Here is a 26,195-nt window from a genome sequence, read left to right as displayed (position 1 = left end):
AGATACCTTCTGACCTTTTGGCCCAGGCTGGGCTGCTTCTCTCCGACCCTTCCTGCTGCAGCCCTCCGCTAAGTGTCCCCAGCCCACGGGTTCCAGGGTCGTGGGCTTCCTCGGCAGTGGGACGGGCCCACCAGGCTCGTATGCCTTTCTGAGCTGGCGGCTCCTTCCTGGCTTCCCCAACTGAGAAAACTGTACGGGAGCTGTAGGGACCTGGGGCATTGAGTGGGGGGCAAGAAAGGGTCACCATGCTTCTTTCTATCCCCCCAGGGGCCCCCATGGCTCCCCTGGGACTGCCCTGGCAGCTGGAGGTAGGGGATCCTATGGCAGGATTCACGGGATCAGCTGGGCCCTCCTTCCCCAGGGCAGGCCGGGGCACTTCTGGTGCCTGTGAAGACCAGGCAGGCTTTCCTAAGAAGCCAGTCCGGGTTCCCGGCACTGAAGGAGGAAGGGTAGAAAAGGCCTCAAGTGACCTAGGGGACTTCTAGCCCCCGCTGCCTCAGAGGGGGGCGTAGGCAGTGTGGGAGGGTTTCCAGTCCTTGGCCTGTGTGATGTGGGACCCGCGCCTGACCCTCTACGTCTCCGGTTGTCTTGATCCTTCCTTGTCTTTTCAAGGACTTGGGCTCTGTTTCTGGGACATGAGTTCTCAGTCCCAGAGTCTGTCTGAAGTGAGGCCCCTCCCCCTCCCTGTGCTCCCAGCTATCCCTGGGGGACACCAGCCTCTGCCTCACCAGGTCCTGCCTTCCCTTGCTTTCCAGAGGCCTGGAAAAGGATGGCAGCTTAGGTGAGGGCCACACGATAAAGAAGCAGAGTGGCATGCACCTGACCCTGCCTGATGCCCACGATGCAGATTCTGGTAAGAATGTGCCCTGTGGGCAGCTCTTCACGTGGAACCAAAGCTCACTGTCCCAGCCTGAGAGGACCAAGGGAGGGGGGCATCTGGGCAGCCTGGCCAAACCCATCGCTGCTCCTTGCTGCTGCTTCCCAATGGTCTGGATGCTCAGGGGTGGCCCCCAGACACCTTTCAGGCTGATCTTGACTCGGGGTAGGACTGACTGCTGGCCCTGGGTGGGTGGTGGGCAGCTGAGTGGGCAGGGGTCAGGCCCAGCCTTTGGGGTAGTTAAAGAGAGAGAAGACTCGGTTGGAAAGACAGCCCGGAGCAGAGACGACTTCCCCTAAGGCCAATGCCAGCCGCCAGCGGCTGCCTCATGCCCCAGTAGATGAGTCAAATAGAAAGGAATGAGCAGAGCTCTTCAATTCTACGCTCAAAGCTGACTCTTTTCCTGGAAAAACTCATCCTGAAACCCAGGGCTTGTGATATTCAAATGCATTGGGAACTACAAACCTACCATGTTTAAGCTGAGGACCTGATTAAAGCAAAACACCTTCCTCAAAAACACAAGAAGAGTTAGTCATGGGAATGAAAGTGTGAGTGGAATTGTATTTAGTGGAACTGCTCATTTTTTTTTTCACTTCTGCGAACTGGAGCCAAGGTGCAAGTGATGGGGTTGATTTCGGCAGCCTAACGTTGCACCCGAATTTAGGGCCCATCCCAGGGGTGCTTGGCAGCTTGTGGAGGGACTGGTTAAGGGGGTGGGGCAACTCCCATGCAATTAAAGAGGTAAGAACCATGCTCAGAGTTATTAGGACTCCATGTACACTTGTCCCATAAACTGACATCATCTGTGGTGTGCCTGAGGTCTCCTGAGTTTATTGGAACCTTTATTGCCTCTCCGAGAGGGAGAAAGTGCTCGCATTTCACCTGCATGGGAATTATAAATGTCAACAGCTTATATATCCTGAGCAGGGCCCGCACCACCCAGAACTGACACGGGAGAGGTTCTCCAAGGGCACAGTCTGACTCAAGCTGCTCCCCAATTATCCCTCAGGTCTCAGCCATGAATGGGACCTTTACACACACGAAATGATAATGTGCTCTTGTAAAAATAGCCAAAGGAGAAAGAGAAAAGTCATTTCTCATTTCACCACCCAGACCTCAATAAATAAATGGCCCTTCAGAATTTTTTCCATGCATGTCCATATTGATTTTTCAAAAATATGATTTATTTTCTTCTGTTCCTTGCTTTTTTTGCACCTGTGTAATTAATGTGAACCTCTTTTGGCATCCGTATCCACATGTATACATTATCATTTAATGACTGCAGGCTTTGGTGATTATACCCTCACTTGTTTTTAATTATCCCGATTATTGAACATTTGAGTAGTTCCTGTTGTTTTCAGATAACAGGCAGGAGTCGAATGAGCATCTTTGCTGACATTTATGATTGTTCTCCTCAGGGATAGATTCCCAGTGGGATTTACGCCTGATTATCCCTTAAAAATCTCCTCTTTCCATTTGTGGCTGAGAGTAGGTGGTGGGCCCTCCCTAGTGGATCTGAGAGCTTGTCAGATTTCTGGCTGCCAGGCTGTGCCACCCTGCCCTGACCCAGGCGCCCTGTCTGCCCGTTGGAGCTGGGCTCTGACTGCCCCGGGGACCTGCAGCACGGGGCACCCTGACTCTGCTGCTCAGCTCTGTGCCCTCCTTCTCTGCAGGCTCTCGGCGGGCATCATCCATTGCAGCTTCGAGGCTTGAGGAGGCCATGTCAGAGCTGACCATGTCCACCTCGGTCCTGAAGCAGGGTCCCATGCAGCTGTGGACCACGCTGGAACAGATCTGGCTCCAGGCTGGTGAGTATCCCCAGTCCCAGCCTGGGAACTGGGGCTCAGGGATACTCCCATACCTGGCTGAAGCCACCCAGATGTTCAGAGCCCTGCCCTGTCCTGGAGCGGGGAGGTGGAGGCTCTTGATGAGGCTCAAATGGGCTACAGAGTGCTCGCAGGTTCAGGAACCTGGTCTAGTTCCAGCTGTTTCCTCCTCGCTTGCCCCAAGCAAGTCACTTAATCTGTCTGGCTATGGGTTTCCTCTTTGCCCAATAGGAAGGGTGCCCGCCTCCCTACCTGGGAGAGGTTCTCTATGGCAGATCCAAATGAGAGAGGTTCTGAGGTCAGGAGAGGCCACACAAATGGATAGGCCAGAGGGCTGGTAAGGTGGAAATTGCTGTCCAGTTGGCAGTCCCTCTGGGTCACCAGGCAGCACCACTGCCACTGAAGAGTCTGCAGACCAGTGAGTGCTGGGGAGGCAGCCTTCAGGGAGGCCCAGCTTCAGTCACACAGACCTGGGTTCTGATGCCAGCTCACAACTAGCCAGCCCTGATCTCAAATGAGCTTATGTGTGAAGAAGTTACTGCAGCACATAGTAGGTGCTCAGCAAATGGTGTTTGGCTTCTGTTGTGCCAGTTACAGTTGTGACGGAGCCAGAAGCCACGTGGTGCCACAGACTGAGTGTCCTTGTGCTTGGGAATGCTGAGGAGGGACTCCGAGGAAAGTGTTTGACAACTTGACCTGACCGTGGTGCAAGAGGTGGATTAGAGTGAAGAGACAGGGAATCGAGGCCAGAGAGGACAAGTGTCTGAATAGAATACAATGGCAGCGCAGAAGAATAGAGGAAGATGAGAGACAAGTGGAATCCTGAACCTGCCCAGGCCCAGCATGGCCTCAGTCCAGAACTGCCCGAGGGAAACTGTGGGTGCAGGGACGCCTCCTCACCCTTGTTCTGCCTACCCTCCTCTCTGCTCTGACCCACTACAGGGATGGGGCTGCAGCCCCCAAGGAGACATGGAAAAGAAATCAACCAAAAGTAGATGATCAGTTACCAGGACATGCAGCTTTGGCAAGTCATCCTTAGAACGTGCTTGTTAGCTGAGAATCTAGGGTTTCCTGTGGCGTGTTTTCCACATATGGACGCATTAGCATGCAGCACGCCTCCGCTCTCCCTATCATAGGTTCTGACTATGAAAAAAGAATTGGACCAGGATTCACAGAAAGGCTAAGAGATGGGAGCATTTTAATAATGCAAATATTGCCCCAGTTAGCATCTCAGGGTCCTTCGGATGCTAGGGATGTGGGAGGTGTGTTCCACAGCTGTTGGGTCTTAAGTAGGAAGAGGAATGTTCAAGAATGCAGAGGAATAATACCCAGGCTTCCTCCTGAGCAAAGATCCTCCTGTCCTATTCTGAGACATGGAGCGCCGTATCGCTGTCACAAAAGCTAGATGCTTATTTCTTATTTCTTTCTCATGTAACAATTCGGAGATGACAGCTTCAACTGGGATGGCAGCTTTGCTGTCCCTAGGGTGTGGCTCTCAACTATGTGGTCCAGGATGGTTCTCTGCTACAATTGACATTCCAAGGCGTAAGATAAATGTGGAAGAGAGAAAGAAGACATCCCGTCCCCATAAGGACACACCTGGAACTGGTTCACATCACCGTTCCTCATGGTCCATTAGCCTAAACTCCATGATTTGTCTAGCCCAACTGCAAGGGACTCTGCTCCATGGGGAATGATGCTTATTTCCTTTGGGGTCACCAAACTGCCCCCATGGCAGGGGGGGCTAGGCTAGCCAAGGTGGGTTCCTTTTAGGGTCTAATCTGTTTCTTTCCCACCTCCAAGCCAACATGGTGTCCTCCTTTTCTTTCTCTTTTTTTCTCCCTCCCTTTTCTGAGGTCTTGGGGCAGATTCTCTGTAGGAAGCCCAGCTCACCTCTCCAGGTGAGGGCTCTCAGCACCCCGCTTCTCGGCACAGCGTCAACCTGAGGGTGTGGAAATGGGCCTGCGGCAGAGAGCCTGGGCTTCAGCAGGAAGATGGGAGCCAGCTCTAGGTGCAGGGTTAGACCAGGATGCCTCTGAAAAAAATAATAAAAGGGACTCTTGCAAAGCTCCAGGGAACAGATGTTTTCCATTTGTAGCCTGCGGAGAGAAAGCAAAGAAGAGGGGGTGGGGAGAGAGGGAGCAAAGAGGAAAAAAACCAACCAGAGACAGATGGGCAAGAGAGGAGGTCAAGAGGTCGACAGGGAGGATGATGAGACGGAAGGGACAGGAAGGAAGAAAGTCAAGTCGTTGAGGGAGGTCCAGGGCGCCCTTTGACACTCAGAGAGCAGCAAGGCCCTGCCACCGGGGTGACACATCAATAAGGAAAAGCCGTAACAGTGAGTGCTCATCCAGCCCCAGCCAGGGGAGGCCAGGATGGGTGTGGGCACCGCAGGCCTGGCAGCCAGGCTGGGAGCGGGAGGAGCCAGGCTGTGGTGGGCACAGTGCCACGGGTCTCCTGCTGCAGCCTCTTCTGGCTGGCTGGCTGGCTGGCCGGCTGGCTGGGAGCACCATGTTTGGTAAAACTGTGAGCAGGAGCCAGGGGCATCTGCCTAGGGACACTGAGGCTAGGAAGAGGGGGGCACTGCAGCCCCCAGACCTGTGGGCCCACCTGCCAGTCAGAAGCCCTGTCCTGGAGGCCCGGCCTATGAGGCTGTCTGCAATGTGGCCTGAAGCCCTCGGGAGACCTCGCCTCCCTGGCCCTGTTCTGTGTCATCTGCTTTCCTGCCTAAGTGGTGATGAAGCCCGTCGGAGTGAAGCAGCCCGACCCATTTTCAGGGCCTGTTCCCTGATGTGTGGCCCACAACCAGGCCTGAGGCCTAGAAAGCCCCAGGGCCCCAGCACTCCCTCTAAGTGAAATCTGTTGATGTGAACGCACTAGGAAGAGTTCCCAAGGGGGGACTGGGGACAGCCTCCTGAGGGCTTGGGAGACAGGACCTCAAGTTGTAAACAGCTTAATGAGTCAGGCTGGGGCCAAGTGGGCCCAACCTGGAGTGGGACTGCTGGGGAACGGTCTGGGCATGGAAGGCCAGACCCCTGGGCCCCCAGCTAAACTGAGCTTCAGGCCCCAACTCAAATGTTACTTCCTCTAGAAAGACCTCCCTGACCACAGTGCTGACTTGATCCATCCTGAGTGTCTATGATACCCAGAATTGGCACTTATCACTTCACTGCCCTGGGTCTCTCAAGTTCTTAAGTGGCTCAGTTTCCCCACCCCACCCCTGCTTTTTCTCCTTCTCATGGGAGGACTGGGTATACAGTCAGTGCTCAATAGTTGTATATTAGAAACTCAGTTATAAAGGTAACCGGTTCAAAGGCCCTGGCAGTGGCTCAATAGCAGAGTGGAGAAGGAAAGCTGACACTGATCAGAGTCAAATCCCCAGCCACTGGGCATCCCTCTCTGCAAGGCCCTGGGCTCAAAGCCCCGTCTCCCGGCCTCACCTTCCTATGCTATGCCTTGGGAATCTCAGACGTCTCTGGGGACAGGAGCCTGAATCTCTCGTTTTTATTCTAGCATGAGAACCTGGCTTCTTTGTGTTCACTTCTCTCATTCTCCCAGTTCTCTCTTCTCTAATCCAGAAAGAGTCCCCTTGCTCCAGAGCCCTCTGTAACATTTCAGATGTGCAGCTGCTTGGATTGCACAATGAGCCTTACACAATGTTCATGCTGAGGACCCCAGTGCTGTGTGTTGCAGTTAAGGCCTTAGTTAGGTCTCCTTCCTGCTGCTTATGGGGTCAGGCAGGTGGGGAGCCTGGTCCCAGTTTATCAACCTCTTTCTGGGAGTCCCCCACCCTAGACATGCTCTAAACCTGCGTAACCTCAGCTCCCAGCCCTTGCTAGGAAAAGCTCTTGGCAGAGTCACAAGCCAGACTCTGCTGGCCTCCCGCGCTCCCCATCTGTGTTGCCATCCTTCTGTGACTTCCGCATGGGCAACAGCCCTAGGAGGGGGCAGCAGAGTCTGGGGGCTGCTTTGAAAGGAAGGCAGAGTGGGCTGTGGGGCCCGCCGACAGGCAGCGTTTCTAAAAGTGCCTGCGGTGGGCGTGGGCCTGGGCCTCAGCTGCGTGGGACCAAAATGCACATTTCTGTGGCAGGCCCAGGATTGGAGCAGTGGCCCCTTTTCCCACTGATCTGCTTCTGGGGCAGATCTGATCCTGCTTGCTGCCAAAGTCTGCTCTAGAGGGAGGCCCAGGGGCTGCTGGGGAGGCTGGCCCTAGCTCTGCCCTTTCACACAGTGGGGCAGGATCATGGTGGAGATCCTGATGGTACCCACCTCCCTCCAAGACTGGCTGTGAGAATTATGGAGAAAGAATGTTTTGTGAAGATGCAGCTTGGCCCACAGTCAGCTCCCAGAAGTTCAGGTGGTGGCTTTTGTCACTGTTGTCACCACCACTTCTCCCTCTTTCTCCCACCCCCATCCTTAGTGGAACTCTTGGCTCCCCCTTGGGCTCTGAGCCCGTGCCCACCAAGTCCTGAGCACAGTGGGGGAGTTAACTTCAGCCAGCCCCCAGGTGCGGCCTCCAGGAGCTGCTTCCGTCCTATCCGTCCAACTGCACAATGCATCCATGAAGTGAAGGGACCCTGAAACGGAAAGCAGAGCTACCCGGGCAAGCATTCAGCTGTGTAATCACACAACCCAACAAAAAGCCTGGCTTCGTCCCATGGCCTTGGGCAATGCCTTAACCTCTCTGTGCCCAGGTTCCTCATCTCTAAAGTGGGGTGACGAAGCACTGGTCCCCAGGGTTTTGTGAGCATTGACTGAGATGATCTGTGGAGCACCTAGCGTGACCCCTGCATCCCACAGTAAGTTCTCCCCGTGCTGTGACTTGGTGGGCAGCGTCCGGCTCCCCTGCTCTGGGGATGCGGGTGCCACCTGCATCTTGTGTGTCTTCCCACCACTCACACCTCTCACGGCCCCTCTGGTTTCACAGCCGAGCTGTTCATGGAGCAGAGACACCTCAAGGAAGCAGGTTTCTGCATCCAGGAGGCGGCCGGCCTCTTTCCCACCTCGCACTCGGTGCTCTACATGCGGGGTCGCTTGGCCGAGGCGAAGGGCAACCTGGAGGAGGCCAAGCAGCTGTACCAAGAGGCGCTCACGGTGAACCCCGATGGCGTGGACATCATGCACAGCCTGGTGAGCCAGCGCCCCCTCCTGCCACCTCCCTCCGGAGACCCCAGACCTTCTCCCCACTGTCCCTCCTACCCGCCCCCCCACTGTGTGCCAGCGCCTTGCTGCTGCTGGTCCCTGGCGTCTGGGAGAGAGGCTTCCTCCCTGATGGGAGCAGCAGCAGTGTGTTTCTTGGAGGTAGGGGCTCTGCTCCCATCAGGGTCTGCATTCATGAAAAAAACCTAGAAGGGCTGGTGGGTATTTTTTGGTGACTTTTTGCCATCAGGTGATCTAACCCCAAAGAGCTTTGGTGGTTGTTGACTGGATCCTGGTCCTGGAGGCCAGTCCAGACTCTAGGCAGTTCCCAGAATGTTCTTCCCTCTGCGGGACTCCAGACCTTCCCCAGTCATTGGGCTTCCTTCTCCATGTCTCTAGGTCTCCTGGGTGGGATGCAGTGGGCTCCCTGGGGTGGGCTGCTATGTTGGGCCTGATGGGAACACACATTTAGAATGGCCTGAGGTAGTAAGAGGGTTCAGCAGCCCCCTTCCCAGGGCACAGACTTGGGACTCAGGTGCCCAGGTCCCTGGGCCTCCTGGTGGGAAGGTTTGAAGACTGGGAAGCAGAACCCAGGTGCTCTTGGTCTCCCCCTTGGGTGACGATGGGCAAGTGAACTGCCTTCTCTGAACAGCGATTTTACTCATTCATCCAATGGGGCTTCTCATCCAGGAAACATTTATTGAGTAGTTGCTCTGACAGATGGTACAGTAGGTCCTGGAGGTAGCCATTTTTCCCCTGCCTTCCTTAGCTCCTTCCAGAGAGCAGTTTTCAGGACAAATATAGCGTTCTGAAAGTGAATGAGCCCGCAGATGCCCTGGTGTCTGTGAAGGATCATTTAGGAACCACAGTTAGCAACAGTCTTTCCCGGTGGGGGTCTGGGCTCCGCCTTGGATGTCCCTCTGTGAGAGCACTCCGAGAATGGCCATTAGGATATCCCTGACATCTGCCACGTGAAGATCACAGAAGGATCAGGAGAAAGGCTCCAGATGGCTGAAGGGTTCTCATTGCCAGAATGGGTCTGGCTGGCCCATGAGCCCAAGCTGCAAGGAATTGGATTGCAAGTTATCACTTAGTCTGGGCGCGTACTCCGGAATCATCTCATGAGGATGTTGCTGAGAGAACAGAAACCTTACTGGGGGTTGGGGGAGCAGTGGCTGGACAGAGCCATCTTTACAAGGTCCTTTCCGACCCCTAGAGTCCTTAAAAATGGAATAGAACAGATATTCCCAGCTCAGCTCCTATTCCTGCTGCCTGACGTCTCGAAGATTTCTAGCTTAGCCTGTGTGAGTGTTCAGCCCTGTGCCACCAAATCACTCCTCACTGTGCTCTTTCAAATGGATTCCTGTCGCCCTCCAGTCATCAGCAAATGTTTGTTCTGTTTATTTTTATTTATTTATTTACTTTTTTTTTTGCAAAGCGCATCCTCCTTCCTTTCAAAATTCAGACATTAGCGTCTCTGATAAATGCCTCACCGGAGGTCACGTCCAGAAATCTGATTAGAGAGTCAGGAGGGAGGATGTGGGCAGGCATTAGGCCTGCAGCCAGGCAGAGACATCTGCCTTCCACTGCGTTTGTGGATCCGAGCCTGCAGTCACAGCCCCTAAGACCCGACAAAATCCAATAACGAGTACAATTTTGAAGTAACGGTGTACCATTTTTCATTTATGCTTATTATTGTTTGTAGCTATTTTCCTGAAATTAAAGCAGTTTCCAAGGGTCGGTTTCCACGGAAACCGAATAGCTGTCCAGAGTGGCTCCCTGCAGATGTGACGAAAATGGTCCTTTTTCTCTTCCTGGGGTGTCTCGCTGATTTGATGAAATTGGAGCAAGTCAGAGAGCTAGACCTGCCCCCTTTTAAAGTTCCCAGCAACCAGAGGGGCAGTCGACTTCTGTGTGGGCAGCCCATTCCCCTTTCCACACACTCTGTTCCTGCCAGCTTCCCACACATATGCATAAAGAATAGCAAATTGCAAGCCTGGAGAAGATTTACCAAGCATATTTGCCTAAAGACATGGGAACACTTTGGCATGTTGATCTCAAAAGTGTTCCCCAGTCTCAGTGCCTTCCCCATATTGGGGGACTGATGTCCTTGGCACTCAGGACATCTGGGATCCAATCCTGACTCTGGCTCTGATTCACTTGGGCCACTTGGGAAAAGTCTTAACTTTCATCCTCCTGATGTAAGTAGATAATAATCTTCATTGGTCCTAGAGCATGCCGTGTTGTTCTCATCCAATGAGGTGTGCACATAAAAGTCTCCAGTGCAAGTCTCAAGGAAGACACACAGCATATACTATCCTCCCTTCCCTCCCCAGTGACAGACATGGCTAGTCAATCACAGTACTTTTTTCCAGTCAGACAGTACTTTCTCCCCACTAAGCATGGGGCCTTGCAGTCTTTTCCAACATGATAAACGGTCAATCTAAGTCAGCCTGACGTTTACGTAAGCTAGTCATCGTAAAATAGTCAGTAGAGAAGACGAGAGACACATCCGTTGTCAGTCCTTCGTGAAACTGAAGGTTGGTCCATCCTTGGAGACTTATCCAGGGAGAGGCACATAGTGGAGAATGGGTATCCCCTCATGGAATCTTTGCCAAGGCAGTGTCCCAGGTAGGACATCTTGGCTTTCCCATACCACTGAGGCTTTTTGAGGACATTGACCTCTGATAGGTTTAAGGGGAAAGAGAACCCCTTCTCCCCTGGGAGCCTGGCCACTCAAAACCCTGGGCTGGAAGAGCTCCCCTCTCACTAGCCCTCTGAGGTCATGGGTGAGTCCCGCTCCCTGGGATCTGGAAAGAAGAGGGTGAGAGATTCCTGCCATGCTGCGTGGATACCAGGTTTGACCCTATAGTCCACAGGGTGGAGTGGCAAACACCCGGATGCTGAGGAAAGCCCACTGGGAGTGGAAGCTTGGCTTTCAGGAGCCAAGCTTCAGGCATTTCTAAGAATATAAACTTTGGCCCAGGAGCGGGTTCTGTGCCCTACTGCCCTCCCTGGCCCCGGATACAATGGGAGAGATGTTTTCCAAGTTCTGGCTCCTGGCTCCTCCCTGGGTGCAGCTTAGGCTTTTCCACCAGACCAGGCGAGGAGGAGTCATCTCCTTGGCGGTTCCCCGCCAGGGAAGACTGTCCACTGTGCCCACAGTAGTGTCCAGAGAAGGTGGTCCATTGAGGCTCAGTGGCTGGGGACCTTCTGGAGACTGGAGAAAAAGGCAGGCGTGGTCTCTGCAGAGAAGGCCAATCACAGGAGGAGGTCCGGACAGTCTCTGCCAATCACGCCTGGCCCTCACTCCAGGCACCAGGAAGTCCCCCTCAGCCGGGGTACCCGGGTCTCAGCTCCCCAGCAGAGGAATCTAGTTAAGAGAGGGGAAGCAGGGTCCTTCCCAAGGTGAGCAGTGGTGTCTCCCTGATAACTGCTCCTCAGAGAAGGCTCCGGGGGCTTGTTCAAAAAGGGACCCCAGGCAGCCCACACGCCTCTGTCTGAGGCTTTCTGCCTCAGAGGCCAGGACCCCTTTAATACCAGCCACCTCCAAGTGGCAAGTCAGGGAACTCGACAAGGTAGGGTGTTCCTATGAGGTCACCTGAACACGGTGGAGGGGTGTCACAGGTGTCACAGGCTGGGATGAGAGAACCCCATGGGATCGCTGGCTTGACTCGGTTTCCTAGTGTAGGGAAAGAAAAAATACTTCTCCCTCTACTTTTCTGTGTCCTTGACCAGGACCCCTGTAACAAAAGGTAGATAAACAAGAGGAAATCAAGTGTTTCTGTGTGGCAGCCTCATGGACAAAGGCCAGGTGGTGAGGCCAGCTGGATAGATTGATTCCTCTGGTGCTGTCCCTGGGCTGCTAAGGTCTAAGCGTCAAATGTTGTCCTCTGTGGGCCACCTTTGTCCTCCTTGGTGGGGGAGAGAGGAAGGACACCTTTGTGAACTTATTTCCTACTTTTGGGCAGATTGGGGCAGGCAGAGAGCTTTTCTTGTACCTGCTTTATTTCAGTTTCCTTTGCCTCAACACAGTGGTGTGTTTCGGGGTGACGGTGTCTGCTACCCTTTAGCTCCACAGAAGGAAGCCCGAGTCCTGGCTGCAGACAGGCCCACCCCTGCTGCCCTCGGCTTGGCCAGAGCACGTGGCTGCGTCGGGGTGGCTGGTCTGCACTGCAGGAGACGGCCTGGAACCCTCCCCATGAGACCAGGAGTGGGCAGGAGAGGGTTTGTGGGTGGCACCTGCCCTCCTTCCAGTGGCAGGCTCCAGAGGGACAGTTTTGTGCTTTCTTCTTGAAGACAGAGCTGCAGACTGTCTCAGAGCCTTTTCTCTGGCATCCCTGGCTGCAGCAGGGGACTACTCTGCGAGAGCTTTGCCTCCTGTGATATAATTCCTGAGAAGGCCATTTCTGAAGCTTAGTGCTCCTCCCACATGCCTGGAAGGGCAGGGAGTCAGCTTCAGTTACTTTCTCCTCTTGATGACAGTGTGGTGATGAACCATTCCCCTTCATCTTCTCCTTCTCCTTCCCAGCCTGAAATGGCTGCCTTGTTCTTGAAGTGGGTCTAGGGGACCAGAGTATGGCTACGGCCCTAGAACCTCCCAGCGCGTTCCCTGAAGCTCCTGTGCCACCGTACCCTGCTGCTCCACGGGGTCCTGGACTGGGCCTGTCAGGTGCTCTGGGGACCTACCAGGACAGCCCTGGTCCCTAAGGCCAGCAAGGTGGAGCCTAGCCGCAGTGCCTTGTCCTGCACCCCAGCCAGCCCTCACCAGTCCTAGAGGGAGGGACCAAGGGTGACAAACCTCTGTCAGCCCTGCTTGCCCTCAAGTTATAGGGGCTCTTGGGCATTACGTCTCTTACTGGGCTTGTTTTTTCTTCTTTCATGTGGGATCATTTAGGCCCTTGTGACCTCAAAGAAAAGTTTTAGGGCTTAGATGAGCTGAAAGCTATAAAAAGAAAAGTCACTGTTGGGCAATTTTGTTGCCTTTTACGCAGAAAGCATGGTGACAAGTGGCCTGAACCCGAGTTCTACCTTTGACCAGGTGGGTTTCCTTGGGCCATACTCTGAGGTGAGGATCTTCAGCCCATCCTGCCTTGTGCTTTCAGGGTGGCCAGTGCATTCAATAGTAGGTGCTGAGGGGCAGGGAGGAGATGCTGGGCAGGGACAGGGACCTGAGGGCTGCCTTAGGGTGCGTTGTCCATGGTGATTTTTAAGACCCAGGTACCAGAGCTGACACTTGAGTCCCAGGTTGCCTTTACTCCCTGTTTAACCTTGGCCAAGTTCCCTAGGCTCTCAGAGGCTCAGTGTTCTGTCTATAAAATGGGGATTGCTATGCCAGGTGGCTAGGACTACTATTAGAATTAGGTTAAATAATTTTGTGAGCTAATCGGCTAGTAGTAGGGGTTATTTTGCCTTCTTCACTTTGAAGTGTGGCTCCCAGGCCAAGTCAGAGGCTCTTGGTTGATAGAGGGAAGTGGAAGCCAAGCCCCAGAGGCTCACTGCGGCAAAGCCGCCCAGGCCTCCCCGAGTCAGCCAGACCAGACGTGCAGGATGCAGACCCCAGCTGCCTGGTGGACGGGACTGGAGTGTACACTGCACAGGGCCAGGCTGACCTTAGCATGGGCGAGGGGAGGGCAGCCTGCAGGTGGTGGGGGGGAGCAGGGGTCTGAGTGGATGGAGGAGGGATCTGAGACTTGTCTTGCATCTCTTGTGTTGGTTAATCCGGGGCAGCCAGGGAGGTTGTGGTGGCAGGCTCAGGGGCCGCGTTCCGCTGGCCTGTGGTCACGCCAAGCTGCTTCACCGTCTGCTTCCTGCCTCTCAGGAGGAAAGGCATCCTGAGCATCTGAGAAGTGAAACTCAGTGCCTGCATTCTGAGGCTCCCTGATGCTGGATTGGGCTCAGTACTGAGCAAAAGGTCTCTGGTTCCTGGGCCCAAAGGTTGTGACATGACCCTCCCCCATGTCTCAGGGTCCAGTGGCTGCTCCACCTCTAGGCTGCTCCCACTCTGTTCATTTGCTGAGCTATAGCAGGTCGCTTAGAGGGGTCCAGGCCTGAGGGAGTAGAAGGACCCAGAAGCCTTGCCATCTGTGTGCGTGTGTGTGTGTGTGTGTGTGTGTGTGTGTGAGAAAGAGAGAGAGAGATTGAGAGAGAGAGAGGTGTTCCTGAGCACCTGCTCCAGCAGACCTGGGATATTGCTTCTGTTTGGCAGCTAGTTCAATAGAAGTGTCATGGCCATTTGACCTCGTACTGAGGTCAGCTCTCTTCCAACACTGCCTTAGGTAATCCTGCCTCAGGCCACAGTCCCAATTGCACCTGGAGATACAGGAGGAGGTGGAGGGTTCTATAGGCTGGAGGTAGGGGCTGAGACTTGTCCCCCAGTATCCAGTATTGGTCTGGCTGAGTCCAGAGGCCCCTCCCTACCTCACCTTACCGCTGGGCTGGCACTACCCCCAGTGTGCACCCAGAGCCCGGGCCCTGGACCTGGCCCTGGCTCCCGTCTCCTGGGAAACCTTAGCCTGCTGTGTGAGCTTGTGACGTCCATCTGCTCTGCTGAGGAAGTGGAGGGGGTGCTGTTTGTAAGCCTGTCATAGGTTCAGATCAGAATGATAGTTGAGCACTGTGGCTTAATTTAGCTCCAGAATCCACTTTGTCACCAAAGTAGTGGGATCTCTGTATGTAGAGCGTCTTGGCCGTTGGACCTCTTTCTGAGGTCAGCTCACGGTATACAGAAGGTGCTGTATAGTGTGGCCGTTCAGCCCCTTGTTGAGTAGGCCACCCAACCCCAAAACTTTCATCACTACCCTCTAGACTCAGCCTCCTGCCCAGAGAGGGGAGCTTCAGGACCAGGGCCACCTCGTCACTCCCCAGCACCGGGAGGTTCCCTTCTAGAACCCAGAATCCTGAGGCCCAGCTAACCTCAAGGGTCCAAAGCCAGCTCCACCCAAACCAGACCCAAGCCCAAGGGGTCAAAGCCCAGCCCTGCCTGGAAGTGGGCTGGCAAAGGAGCCCCCTTCCTGGTGGGTCTGCAGGCTCTGCAGATCCCGAGGATGTGACCGTCCTCTGGTCAAGCCGGTACTTCAGCCTCTCAGCCCAGCTCCTGGCCCTTAGACGCCCCAGCAGAGAGGCCAGCTGGTATCCTTGGCCATCTCACCTCTCTAGGACCCAGGATAAGAAAGGGACAGGCATGGGTACAGCAGCATAGACAGCATGGCCTCCTGTCCCAGGAGACTCCCAGGCTGGGCTCCCAGTGAGTCTGGGAACTTCTCAGCAGAGGCCTCTTTGGGAGCCTGGTGAACTTAGGGGTACTCATGTTAGTCAGGAATAGATGGGGACTAGAAGGATTTGTGCCCCTTCCCCCAACCAGGAAGTAGGACCAGCCTGTGACCTGCTGGGAGGGATGTGTGATGGGGGTGGGGAAGGAGGTCCCCAGGCTGGTTGGACAGGTTGACACACCTCAGAGAATGGAGAGAGCCTGGTCTCTGCAGTGCTCCAGGGTGTGGGGGAGGCAACCTTGCTGCAGAGGGGCTTCTCTTCCCAGCCCCAGGGTCCCCAAAGGTTGGGAAGGGCAGGGCTCCAGGGACCAGAAGGCTGCAGAGGTCTCCAGCTGATTCCCAGCTTCCCAGCTGGAAAGGCTGTTACAGAATCCCAGGAATGTGCCTTGAGCTCAGAAAGAAAATTCCCAAAATAACTTCTATAAATACTTGAGGGCGGGTGGGGAGGAGAGCTCAGCCTGGCCTGCAGCTGGCCTAGCTCTAGGGCTGCTCCCCCCAAAAGAGGGAAAAGGCACACATACCCCCAGACCTTCCTGCTGTCCCCCCTCTCTGGGGAACCTCACCAGGCACTAAATTTCTGGGATAGTAGTGTTCAGTGGCAAGACCCTTTTTCTTCTCCCCCATCCCGGCTTATAGTCCCTGATCCCACCCTGCACCTCCACAGAGAGCCTGGCTCCTGACAGGGAGGTTTCCCACTCAGAGTCTCCACACAGTCTTGGGGATCAAATCCCAACAGGATCCGGGCCCCTCAGACTGCCCGCCTTTGTCGCCCTGAGAGACAGGGCTTGCTGAACCGCCAGGGACAGCATGCCTACCAGCAAATCCAAGTCAGGAAGCACGGATTTGATGCTGGGACACCTCTGGTGTCCCTAGCTTTGTGTCCAGGACTCTTGCACCCCAGCCCCGTTGATCTGTTGCCCTGTGGGGTACAGACGAGAAGGCAGGAGACAGAGGCCCTCACCGTCTCAGCCTGGGAGGCAGGACAGGGTTGGCATACAAGAGCCCCTCGGTAAATAAGGGCACCCTTGAGGTGGTTGTGTGGGCAAGGGACTGTGTCCTCAGGGAAAGCTTCCTGGGAGTCCAGGCCCCTGCAGATGAGATGGGCCAGACCCCTCTTCCTTAAAATCCAGGAAGGGAGGGAAGAAGGCATGGAGGGACGTAGGAATGTCTGGGGACTACCTCAAGATTTTGTCCTTCCCTGAAACCATGTTGGTGGCTATAGCCAGGCCATGTGTCCCTTTGGAGGTACAATGCTCAGTCACCACAAACAGCTTGCACATGGCCATCTAATCCCTGAGGGTGGGCAGCCTGGCTCTGGCATCTCCCAGGGGAGCCTCTGCAGATTTGGTCTCCTGAGTGGATGAGGAACAGGGAGGGTTCAGAGGGGACATTTAGGTGGAACCAAGATTCCAGTTCTGTATTCCCACCCTCTCCCTGAAGACCTCTTCTCCGGGCAAGTGGCGTGCCAGGAGGGTGTCAGTGAACCCTGGGCTAACGATGGGCTGGGGGCAGAGCAGATGAGACCTCCCATCTCCCTGGGGCTGGGTCCAGGCTGGGACCCACCCAGTTGTCAGGCAGCAAACAACTCCGAGTTGCTACCAAACACTAATGCGGCTGGTGTCAGGGGCAGGTGGCAGCGGATTCTGTTACAGGCCCTGGGCTTCTGGGCCCCAGCCTGACCTGGGCCTTGGTGTCTCCTTTCAGGCTCTAAGGTCAGCGCCCCAGGGTGCGGGAATGTGAGCCAACCCCACCACAGCCCATAGTCCTCCTCTGGCATAGAACTACTGAACCCTCTCCAGCTTCTAGAAAAATCAGTGATACCACCTGTCCCTACCCTGAAAGACCCTCAGCTCATCTTGGGGATGCTGCATGTGCCACCTAGTGCCCTGGATGCAATTTTTCAGATTCATCCTAGTGCCCTGGATGTACTTTTTCAGAATCCTGACAAGGATGGACTCTCCCGTCCCCTGGTTTACAGATAAGGAAACCTCAGAGGAGGTCTGCTACTTGCCCGTGGTCACGGTCCTTGTCAGTGGCAGAGCTGGGATTCCAACCCAACCAGAGCTTCTGACTGACCTTTTTTCTCTCTCTGGGCGTGCGGAGGAGCCCAGACTGACAGCAGGACTCACACACACACTGTTCGGCCTGCAGGCACCTCTGGCCCCTTCCCAGACACCCCCATACTCCAGGAAATTGGGGGTTTCAGACCCCTTCACAGCCTTGGAGCCCTTCTTTCCAACAAAATCTCTGTGGAAGGAAGCTCCGTAAGGAAGACTTAGAGTGCAGAAGAGGCACCCTGGGCTACCCTCCCTGGGAGGCCCTGCCGGCCACTCTGTCCTCTGTTGCTCCCTTGGGCAGGCTCACGGCCCTCAAACCTTCCATTTTTGGTGCTTAATTTTGGTGTCTGGCGGCTGGCGGCTCGCCTTCCTTCCCTCCTCCCTGAGGGCCCGGTTCCACTGTGAGCTGCTTGGGGACTGGCGTCCCAGCCCTGTGGGCAGGACAGCTTGGCCTGGAGCCCTACTGGCCAGATGGACACTGCCCTAGTCCCAGGCAGCCCTGAGTCAGCAGCACTTGCATCTGGCCAGAGCTGGGGCCCTGCCCGAGACTCCACCCTGCCCACGGCAACCTGCCCTGCCCCAAGCTCCACAGCCTCAGCCACGTGTGGTTCCTTGGGTGTGGCTGTGCCCTAGGTCGATCTGGGGCACTGTGAGTACAGTTCCTCTCCCCCACCCCCTGCCACAGGGCCTCAAGCAAGTGCTTCCGGGGAGGGGGGCTTTTCCTGGGCTTCCTGAGCACCCGTCTCTCTCTCTTGCCTAATTGGTCGTGTTCCAGGCTCTTGGAGGACTTTATGAAATCAGGCATATGCATCTTCCCAGTGTCTCCATAGCAACACAAGACCTAACTCTGGGGAATTCATGGAGAAGGAAAATGATCCAGCTAAAAATGTATGTGGCTGTCAGTGGGTGGAGAGGGGGCTCCAGGCACAGACGGCAGTGCGCGCGCGCGCACACACACACACACACACACACACACACACACCCCAGCAATACCTAGGGAGTTGATATTAGAGCTTTCCCTCCTATCTTAAAACAAGAAAAAGACCCCCTGACACCCACCGCCTTCTCGTGGGATCTTCTAGGGCTGAAACACACAATGGTGGGACGGCGCGAAGCAGCCTTTCTGAGACCTGGGTCTCTCCTCCTTTCCACCTTGTCCCCCTGCTTCCTTCCAAGTGTGGGTGGAAGAGGATGTGGAGGGTATACCATGCCAATTTCACTTCCCAGCCCCTTTTTTGTGGGACAATTCCCGTCACTTCCTCTAGCTGTCTGGCAAGAGTGTTTCAGCCAAACTGCAGGGACATTTCCTGCCTGCTCCTGGCAGACACCCCAGGGCCTTGCCTCCCTGAGCCCATCCAGCCTTTCCCCTGGACCACCCCCGCCTGGTCCTTTCCCTGCCGTCTGACTGTCTCCCATGACCCTCACCTGCCAGACTGGGTCAGCAGCGGACCCCAGAGCACCAAGCTGCTTGACACAGGCAAAGGAGGGGCACCCTCCGACCCTCTGACCCTTCCTCCCTCCTACAAGCGTGAGTTTTTCCGGATGCAGTTCCTGTAATGGACAATGGACATCCCCCCTCCATCTTGATGCTGCAGGCAGCAAGGACTAGAAAATGAGTCCCCTTTAGCAGGGGCTCACTTGTGCCAGGAACTCCTGGCCTGCGTCACATTCGCTGACTCATTTCACCTTCGGGGCAACCCTAGGGGAAGTTGCTGTGATTTCCCGTTTGCGTTTGCGGAGGAGGAAACAGGGCTGGAGGACTCACCCAGGACCCCCAGATGGGGCAACTCCAAGCCGGGTCTGGATTTGCAGGCCTGACCCTGGGGACTAAAAGGGACAGAGCTCCTGCTGGTCCAGGACCTGAGGTTGAAGCAGGGAGGACTTGGGTGGGGACAGATAGGTTTTCAAGCATCAAGGGCAGGGACACCTGACAGTGCCCAACCCAGGCACAGAATCTTCTCTGGTGACCGACAAGTGAGCTGCTCTTGCCTTCCTGCCTTTTGTCCCGATTGCCAAGATGCCCTTCCCCCAGGTACTCTCACTCATTGTCCCCTCTGCTTGGTCTCCAGGGTCTGATGCTGAGTCGGCTGGGCCACAAGAGCCTGGCCCAAAAGGTACTGCGGGACGCCGTGGAGAGGCAGAGCACCTGCCACGAGGCGTGGCAGGGCCTGGGCGAGGTGCTGCAGGCCCAGGGCCAGAACGAGGCTGCCGTCGACTGCTTCCTCACCGCCCTGGAGTTGGAGGCCAGCAGCCCCGTGTTGCCCTTCTCCATCATCCCCAGGGAACTCTGAGCGGCACTGCAGCAGCAGGGGGCTGCCAGCACAGGCCCAGGGAGGCAGGGGCAGGCAGGGACAGGCAGGGAGCTGGGGTCAGGGAGGGACGGTGGCATTCAAGTGTGGGGCTTAGGGAATACATCGCTAGTGAACATTTCCGCAGGCTGCAGCCCCAGTTCTGGCCCACGCCTCCCCGCTCCCCTCCGGGGCCAGCGGGGGCTGGAGCTGGGTGGACAGGATTTGCATTGGAAGCAAATCTCTTGCTCCCTGGGACTCAGACATGTTATGAGCAGGGAGCTGGGTGGCATCTCCACAAGGCCGCCCCTCCCTCTGTGCCTGTGCATCATCTGAAGATGCCCGAAGGGTGTCAAGCCCCCATCCTTAGAAATTCCTGACAGCTGTATTTTGGGGCTTTGGACAAACTTTAGTCTCAAGCCTCTGCACCACCAGAGAGGAGCCCCCGGAGCTGCCTCTGGCTGGACCAGGCTGTCCTGGATTCCTTTCTCAGTGCCTTGGGAGACAGACTGGCTTGAACTTTAAGTGACTTTGCAGAATGTGGTGACCTGACAACTCAGAGTGGGGAGCCTCACAGCTGTGCCTTACCCCCACCCATGCCTCTGCCTTGGGGTCTGGGGTCCCCACTCACTGAATCTTGCTCCCCCGTCTCAGGACAGGGCAGGTCTTGCCCTGGTAGTCCCAGCTTGACGCTGCGGGCTGGGTGAGCACGACAGCACTTCTGGGTTCCTCTCTCAGACGTTAGCAGAGGATGCCTGGCATTGTCCTCCTTTGTCCAGGGGGGTCAAATGGGCCCTTTGTGCTCTTCCTCTCTGCCACCAAGTGCCTTTGGGCCTCTGGTGTATGGCCCTGAACAGCGGCCCTAACCAACCCTTCCATTTCTACCCATCTCTCTGGAAACGTACCCTAGCCTAAGTGGCCCCTAGAGCGGACCTTAGGGACAAAAATATGACTCTGGACCCAGCTGTTTCTAACACCCTGAGTCAACACATTCCTGCAAGCCTTTCCCTGGGATGCAGGTCCCTCCAGGGCTACTAATACAGAGGGAGACAGCCTGTAGGACTGTCCCCAGTATGTCTCATCTCCTACAGCCCTCGGGCTTTCATGGGTGACCCAAACCCCACCCTGACCATGTGGGTCCCCTTGCCTGGGACTCCAGGTGCTATGGTAGGAGACGGAGGAGACCAAGCCTGCCCCTCCTTTCCATGATGAAGCAGGCCTCCATGTCCAGGACACATCCTGTCTGCAGAGTCGGGAGCTGCTGGGCAGATGTCTCCTCCCTGTTGGCTCCGTGGTCTGCTACTTCCATCCTCAGAACCCTTCCCCAGGAAGTCATTCCCAGGGCCGGGGCAGGCAGAGTTCCTCCCTGATCTGCCACAGGTTCCAGTCGTGAACGTTTCCTGGGCACAGCTCCCATTTTGAGATTCATGGGAAGGTTGGTGAGGGCCACCCTGGTGTATCCTAGCTGCAACTTTCCCCAAGGGGGACAGCTCAGCACTGCAGAGAGTGGGGGCCTCCTGGTCACCTGCACCAGACCAAGGGGCACCTCAAAGGACATGTGATCCTTTGCCTCTTGGTTGAAGGATCTCTCTGTATGTGTATGTATGTATATAAATATTGATATATATATATATATGATAGAGATCTATTTTTTTCTGGAATTCTATTAGAAAAAAATAAGCAAATGCCACTGATGTGCCTTGGGGTGTGCAAGGATATTGGTAGTCACCTTTTGGTAGTAGGAAATGGCATCAAATGCATTCTGACAAGCGTGCCCTCTCTGGAAGCCACAGAGAGCTGGGCCAAGTTGCTGACAGTGACTTTGGAAATTGAATAAAGAGACTCTTGAAGGGGAAGCCGGATTGCCTTGTGCTCATTTAGTGTGTTCATTCCCCCATGAGCCGAGCCCTGGAGAGAAGGGAGGCAGATGGAGGGGAGGGCACTGAGAAGGTCGGGGTATCATCTGGAGAATGTTGCCAGGTGGGAGTGGGCGAGAGGAGAGGCTTGGGGAGAATGCGCAGCCGGAGCTGAGGCAGGTAAGAGGCAGAAGAGTCCATCGGGCGGGCTCTGGCCTCTGACCTGTCCTTTCAGTGAACCCTGTGCTGCCTCCAGGGCACAGTTACAATTGAGCAGGAGACACTGGCCCCAGCACTGCAGATGAAGCACCTTCAGCTGTGGAGGAGGAGCATCAGGATGGGGGTTGACCCAGGCCACATTGGGATTAGCCACCTCTGCTGAGAAGCCCATACCAGTGCATCTGAAGAGAGCGGTTACTCCTCATACCTGTGTGCATTGCCTAATAGAAGACCTGCACCACGTATTTTAAAGAATGATATAAACTTACACAGAAGTTCTACTCTTGGGGTAGAGGGGATAGCAGGGATTGGGCCTCACACACGTTAGACACACGCTGTGTCACTGAGCTTCATCCCCTGCCCTTTTAATTTTGAGACGGGGGTCTCACTAAGTTGCCCAGGCCAGCCTTGAACTTGTGATCCTCCTGCCTCAGCCTCCCGAGTCACTGGGATTATGTATGTGAGCCACCACACCCAGCCATGAACCCCAAAGGGTCACCTGCTGTACCCACAGCTATAGCCACCCCACTGTGCAAAGAGCCACCCTGAGTCTCCCCCTGGAACTCGGGGTCCATCTAGATGGAGCCTTGTGCTTCCTGTGTTTCCCTGTGGCTGGGCGGCCTCCATCCCCGTGGTCATCTAGTACTGGCCATTGCTGGCACAGAGGGGCAGGGCTTCACTCGAAGCCAGGAGCACTCTGCTTCTCTTTCGCTATGATCCCTTTTTCAGGTCACACACACTTTAGTGACTGATGACTGGTATCAAACTCTGCTGGCTCTGGCCCTTAGCTCGTGGCTCCTGGGGGAGTTAAAGGCCACCTCCAGCCACAGGTAGTGTTATGGTGTCTGCCAGCCTGAGAGACAGAGAAAGAAAGCTCATTCTCCAGGGAAGAGGATGGAATGACTGTGGAGGCCCAGCCTCCCTGTTCACGTTGAGGTTGTTGCCAGGCTGCCCTTGAGCTGGTCACATGGTGGAAAGCCGGGTGGAGGATCCCCGCTGGGCCCAAGAACCTCCCGACACCCATTCCAGTGGCAGATCTTGTGTTCACACATGGACCCTCATCAGAGAGCAAGGAAGCCATGTTTAAACCAATCATGCCAGAACAAGGGTTTGAGCCTGGGGACAAGACCTGTGGCTGCCCGGTCATCCCTGCGGACCTCCAGCCCACCCACCACTGTCCAGGACCTAGCCTCCCAGCCTTGTGCACCCTGGTATTAATAGGGTTTATCTGCAGGCACAAATATGAAGGGGATTTCAGCCACCACCACCCGGACTCCTTGCTGGTAGGTAGCACAGTGCTCATTGCTGCGCTGGCCCCCCAACCAGAGGCTCAGATGTCGTCACTGTGCAAATATTCCTTAGCTTTGAGAAGCCTCCAGCTAAATAAGCCTCCCCATTTTCCCAGGACATGCTGCTGGTTCACGATGACAGCCTCCAATCAGGGCGCCTCCTGTGTGAGCAGCCAGAGGAACCAACCCCATGGCAGGGAGCTAGGGAGCCAAGGACTCTATTGGCCCGAAACGGCTAGCCTGGGAAGTACCCACTGTCCCCTGCCAGAGATCCCTTCAAATTTTTATCAGAAACCCTCTAAAGGTGACACAAGAGATAAGAGAGTCCCTTGGAGTCCTAGGGTAGGAACTGTACCACACAGGCCTGAGGCCAAAGCAGCCACACAGCCATTGACCTGACCTGATGGAGATAGCAGGGTGACAGTGCAGATACCACCCAAGCTGGAAGACACAGCTTTATTATTGACTGGAGTTGTGGCCTTAAGCAAGGTGCTTAACCTCTCTGTTCCTGTTTCCTTGTTTTTAAAATAATAGTAGAATAGTGTCTGCTTTATGGACCATGATATTTATGTGATAAAAAAAAGGTGTCGAGAGCCTAGAACAGCACCTGGCCTGTGGTACATGCTCTACACGTGTGCACAATTCTTTTCTCTCTTTCTGCCTGTCCCATTTTCCTCTCCCTTCTGGTTTTCCTTGCTCACTCAAAGGTGTTGCTGTCCTGGGACTCTGGTTGACACTACCTTGACCCTCCAGCATCACCCCTGTTTGACCTACTACCACCTACAGAGCTGTGGCCACTGGCCTCTGAACAACTGATTGTTGAACAAAAGGATCCCTTTGGTCTCCGATTTTTGCAGGGGCCCTTGGGCAGCCTGTACACTGCCTTTCCTTGGGGTGGTGCCCTGCCCCATCTGGTCAGCTGTGACCAGAAGGCAGGGACCTCAGAACATGAAATAGGGCCACTTACTCACCATTACTAAGAACATGGCAGGACCTGGGAACACATGCCTACAGGACCTGTCTACTGCCACCCTCTGAGGACACTGCACAGTGCCAGCTCCCCAGCTCTGGGGACAGTTGAGATGCTTCTCATCATCACAACCTAGAGACCCCCCTGGGCTCCGTGAACTTGCACCAGCTGGAGAGCTTCTGGGGGGGGAGGGGTTCACCCAGAGCCAGAGACCTCTTGCTTGGACGCCCTCGGCCACCAGCTGGGGTAAAGGGGAGGGGATGGCGCTCTGAGCTGCCCAGCACTCAACGATTCTGCACCTGCAGTGGAGTTTCCTTAAGCGGAGGCCACTCAAGACCCCGAGAGTCCCCAGATAGCAGTGGTTTTCAGAAGATGCTCAGCAGCCAGAAGCCCAGGCAGGAAGCATGGAGCTGTGTTGGGTTGCAGTGCTCCAGGGCCTCGACCACCTGCCGACTGGCCCAGGATGACCCCCAGAACCAGCTGTGTCCTCCGTGCTCTGGCTTATAGCCTAGGGACAGTGCGGTACCCTATGCAGGGGCATCTTTACGGCGGTTGAGGGGACTGTCCTTGTTTGCTATTGTTCTAGCTCAGTCTCCATCTCTCTCTCTCTTCCTCTCTTAACTATGACTTTGGAATTTGGCAAGAAGATAAGTAAGTCATTATAGATTTCTTTCTTTTTTTCTCTGGAGTGCTGGGGATCTAATTCAGGATCTCACACATTCTACCACTGAGCTGCCATCTGAGTCCTTTTTATTTTGGCTAAGTTGCCAAGGCTGGCCTCAAACTTATGATCCTCCTGCCTCAGCCCCCCGGAGTTCTGGGATTGTAGGTGCGTGCCGCCGCGCCTGGCCTTCAGTAGCTTTTCACCAAGAACTAAAGCTCTTCTCTTACCCAACCACAGCACTGTCAGCAGATGGGGACTGTAACCTTGACACAACGCTCTCAGATGATCTTCCATGCACCCCTCCGACTTTGTCACTAATGTTTGTAGCCCCAGTTTCCTGCGACCAGGGTCTCACATTCCATTTAGTTGCCGTGTCTCTCTAGTCTCCTTTATTCTGGAGAGTTCTTCCTCCTCTCTGCTTTTCATAGCGTGGACATTGCCAGAGGCTGCAGAGGTCTTGCCTCCCAGTGTGATGGTGAGACAGACAGACAGCTGGGGCTGAGAGCAGAGGGCAAAAGCAGCCCAAGCTGAGGGCCAGAGAGAACAGCCAATTGGATGGAGCTGCAAGATAAAAGCAAAAATGGCCAAGGTAGCTAGGCATGGTTGAGCACACCTGTCATCCCAGCAGCTTGGGAGGCAAAGACAGGAGGATTGCAAGTCTGAGGCTAGCCTTAGTAATTTATCAGGGATCTAAGCAACTTAATGAGTCCCTGTCTCAAAAAGTACAAAGGGCTGGGGATGTGGCTCAGTGATAAAGCACCTCTGTGTTCAATCCCCAGTACCAAAAATAAAAAAAAGAAATGGCCAGTCTGGCACATGCCTGTAATCCCAGCTATTCCAGAGGCTGAGGCTGGAAGATTAAAAATTTAAGGTCAGCCTGAGCAATTTAGCAAGACCCTTTTTCAGAAAAGGTGGGAGTAGCAGGGGGAACCTGGTACCAGCATGGGCCTAGCATACATGAGTCTCTAGGTTCAATCCCCAGTACCACAAAAACAATAGAAAGAGAGAGTGAAGAACAGGTGAATTTCAGCAAGGCAGAGCTTCCAAATCCAGAGAATTGACTGCCCACTTTTCAAGGGCAACAAGGTGACAGATGCTCTAGAGCTCCATTCTGTCCTGATGACCTCTCCAACTCCAGCAGCCTGTTGTGGGTCCAACTACTTAATCCTAACTTGATCCCAACGACTAAGAAGGCTGAGGCAGGAAGATGCAAGTTCAAGGGCAGCCTCAGCAACTTAGCAAGACCCTGTCTAAAAAAAAAAAAAAAAGATTTTTTTTAAGGACTAGGGATATATCTCATTGGTAAAGCACCCCTGGGTTCAATTCCTAGTATAAACAAAATCAACTCAATGTGGATCAAAGACTTCAATGTATGCCCTAAAATAATAAAACCCTTAGAAGAAACATAGGCCCGAAGCTTTAAGACATTTGAGTTGGCAGTGATTTCTTGTGTGATAACAAAGGCACCAGAAACAAAAGAAAAATAAAGAAACTGGACTTCATGAATATTTTAAAATTGTATGCAGCAGAAGATGCTGTCCACAGTACAAGAAGGCAGCCGAGGGGCTGGGTTGAGGCTCAGTGGTGGGCGCTTGCCTAGCAGGTGTGAGGCACTGGGCTCCATTCTCAGCACCACATACAAATAAATAAAACAAAAGTCCATTGACAACTAAAAAAAATTTTTTTCTCTAAAAAAGGCAGCCTACAGAATAGGATAAAATACACAAACCATATGTCTG

At 54.6% G+C, this 26,195-nt stretch overlaps 1 protein-coding gene across 8 annotated transcripts in view; it reads left to right on the top strand.

The window, feature by feature from the left end:
• Ttc7a (tetratricopeptide repeat domain 7A) overlaps window positions 1-21,314 on the top strand; it is a 113,857-nt gene extending 92,543 nt beyond the window's left edge. For 6 of the 8 annotated variants that reach the window (XM_078029248.1, XM_005324494.5, XM_021725832.2 and 3 more), the window contains 4 exons: window positions 756-853; window positions 2,551-2,685; window positions 7,631-7,833; window positions 19,240-21,314. In XM_078029248.1, the coding sequence (XP_077885374.1) occupies window positions 756-853; window positions 2,551-2,685; window positions 7,631-7,833; window positions 19,240-19,461 (658 nt within the window). In that variant the 3' untranslated portion in view covers window positions 19,462-21,314. Of the gene's footprint in view, window positions 1-755; window positions 854-2,550; window positions 2,686-3,294; window positions 3,695-7,630; window positions 7,834-19,239 lie in introns of those variants that run through there. The other 2 variants (XM_078029250.1, XM_078029251.1) reach the window with 2 other exon arrangements.
• Window positions 21,315-26,195: the final 4,881 nt, after the last annotated feature.

This window comes from Ictidomys tridecemlineatus, chromosome 12 (assembly GCF_052094955.1).
Source record: "Ictidomys tridecemlineatus isolate mIctTri1 chromosome 12, mIctTri1.hap1, whole genome shotgun sequence".
Classification (NCBI taxonomy): domain Eukaryota; kingdom Metazoa; phylum Chordata; class Mammalia; order Rodentia; family Sciuridae; genus Ictidomys; species Ictidomys tridecemlineatus.
Note: the sequence above shows the minus strand (reverse complement) of the source record. Positions and strands in the feature narration are given on the sequence as shown.